The following is a 507-nucleotide window of genomic DNA, read 5'->3' on the forward strand; positions in this document are numbered from 1 at the left end:
AGTTTCTTTTGCTTTTTTTGCTATTTTTAATGTTTTTTCTTCAGATATATCTTCTATTTCGTCGTCAGTTTCCTCTATTTCGGACCCTGAACTTGAAAAAGAAAACTCATCACTGCTGGATAAAGAACCCTCGCTATCTTCATCAGAACCAAGGTCAGATACATTCATTTCTTCTTCGTCTGTATCTGCCGCAGCCTCAAACCGAATAGCGCCTACAAACAAATACACAATAAAAAAAACAAAACAAAAAATTCAAATAAAGTAAACAATAGGCTCCCTGTAACTCGCTGCATTCATAGACATATACATCTCTATTTATACAAGCATACATATAAAATATACTAAATATAGAATATATATATATAATTATATGTATAATATATATACTATAGACAGAAACGTCCGTGCTCAAAAACAAAATACGAAGGGGTATATCAATTGAACAGTATATATATATATATATATATATATATATATATATATATATATATATATATATATATATAT

General features: G+C 27.6%; 1 protein-coding gene across 1 annotated transcript in view; it reads right to left on the reverse strand.

Moving 5' to 3' along the window:
* Positions 1 to 507, reverse strand: part of EMH_0071460 (MAK16 protein, putative) — a gene marked incomplete at both ends in the record, with an annotated part of 2,157 nt that overhangs the window by 640 nt on the left and 1,010 nt on the right. The window contains one exon of the mRNA XM_013502261.1: positions 1 to 212. Within this exon, the coding sequence (XP_013357715.1) occupies positions 1 to 212 (212 nt within the window). The remainder of the gene's footprint in view (positions 213 to 507) is intronic.

This window comes from Eimeria mitis, genomic scaffold (genome assembly GCF_000499745.2).
Source record: "Eimeria mitis Houghton genomic scaffold, Emh_scaff87, whole genome shotgun sequence".
Lineage (NCBI taxonomy): Eukaryota > Apicomplexa > Conoidasida > Eucoccidiorida > Eimeriidae > Eimeria > Eimeria mitis.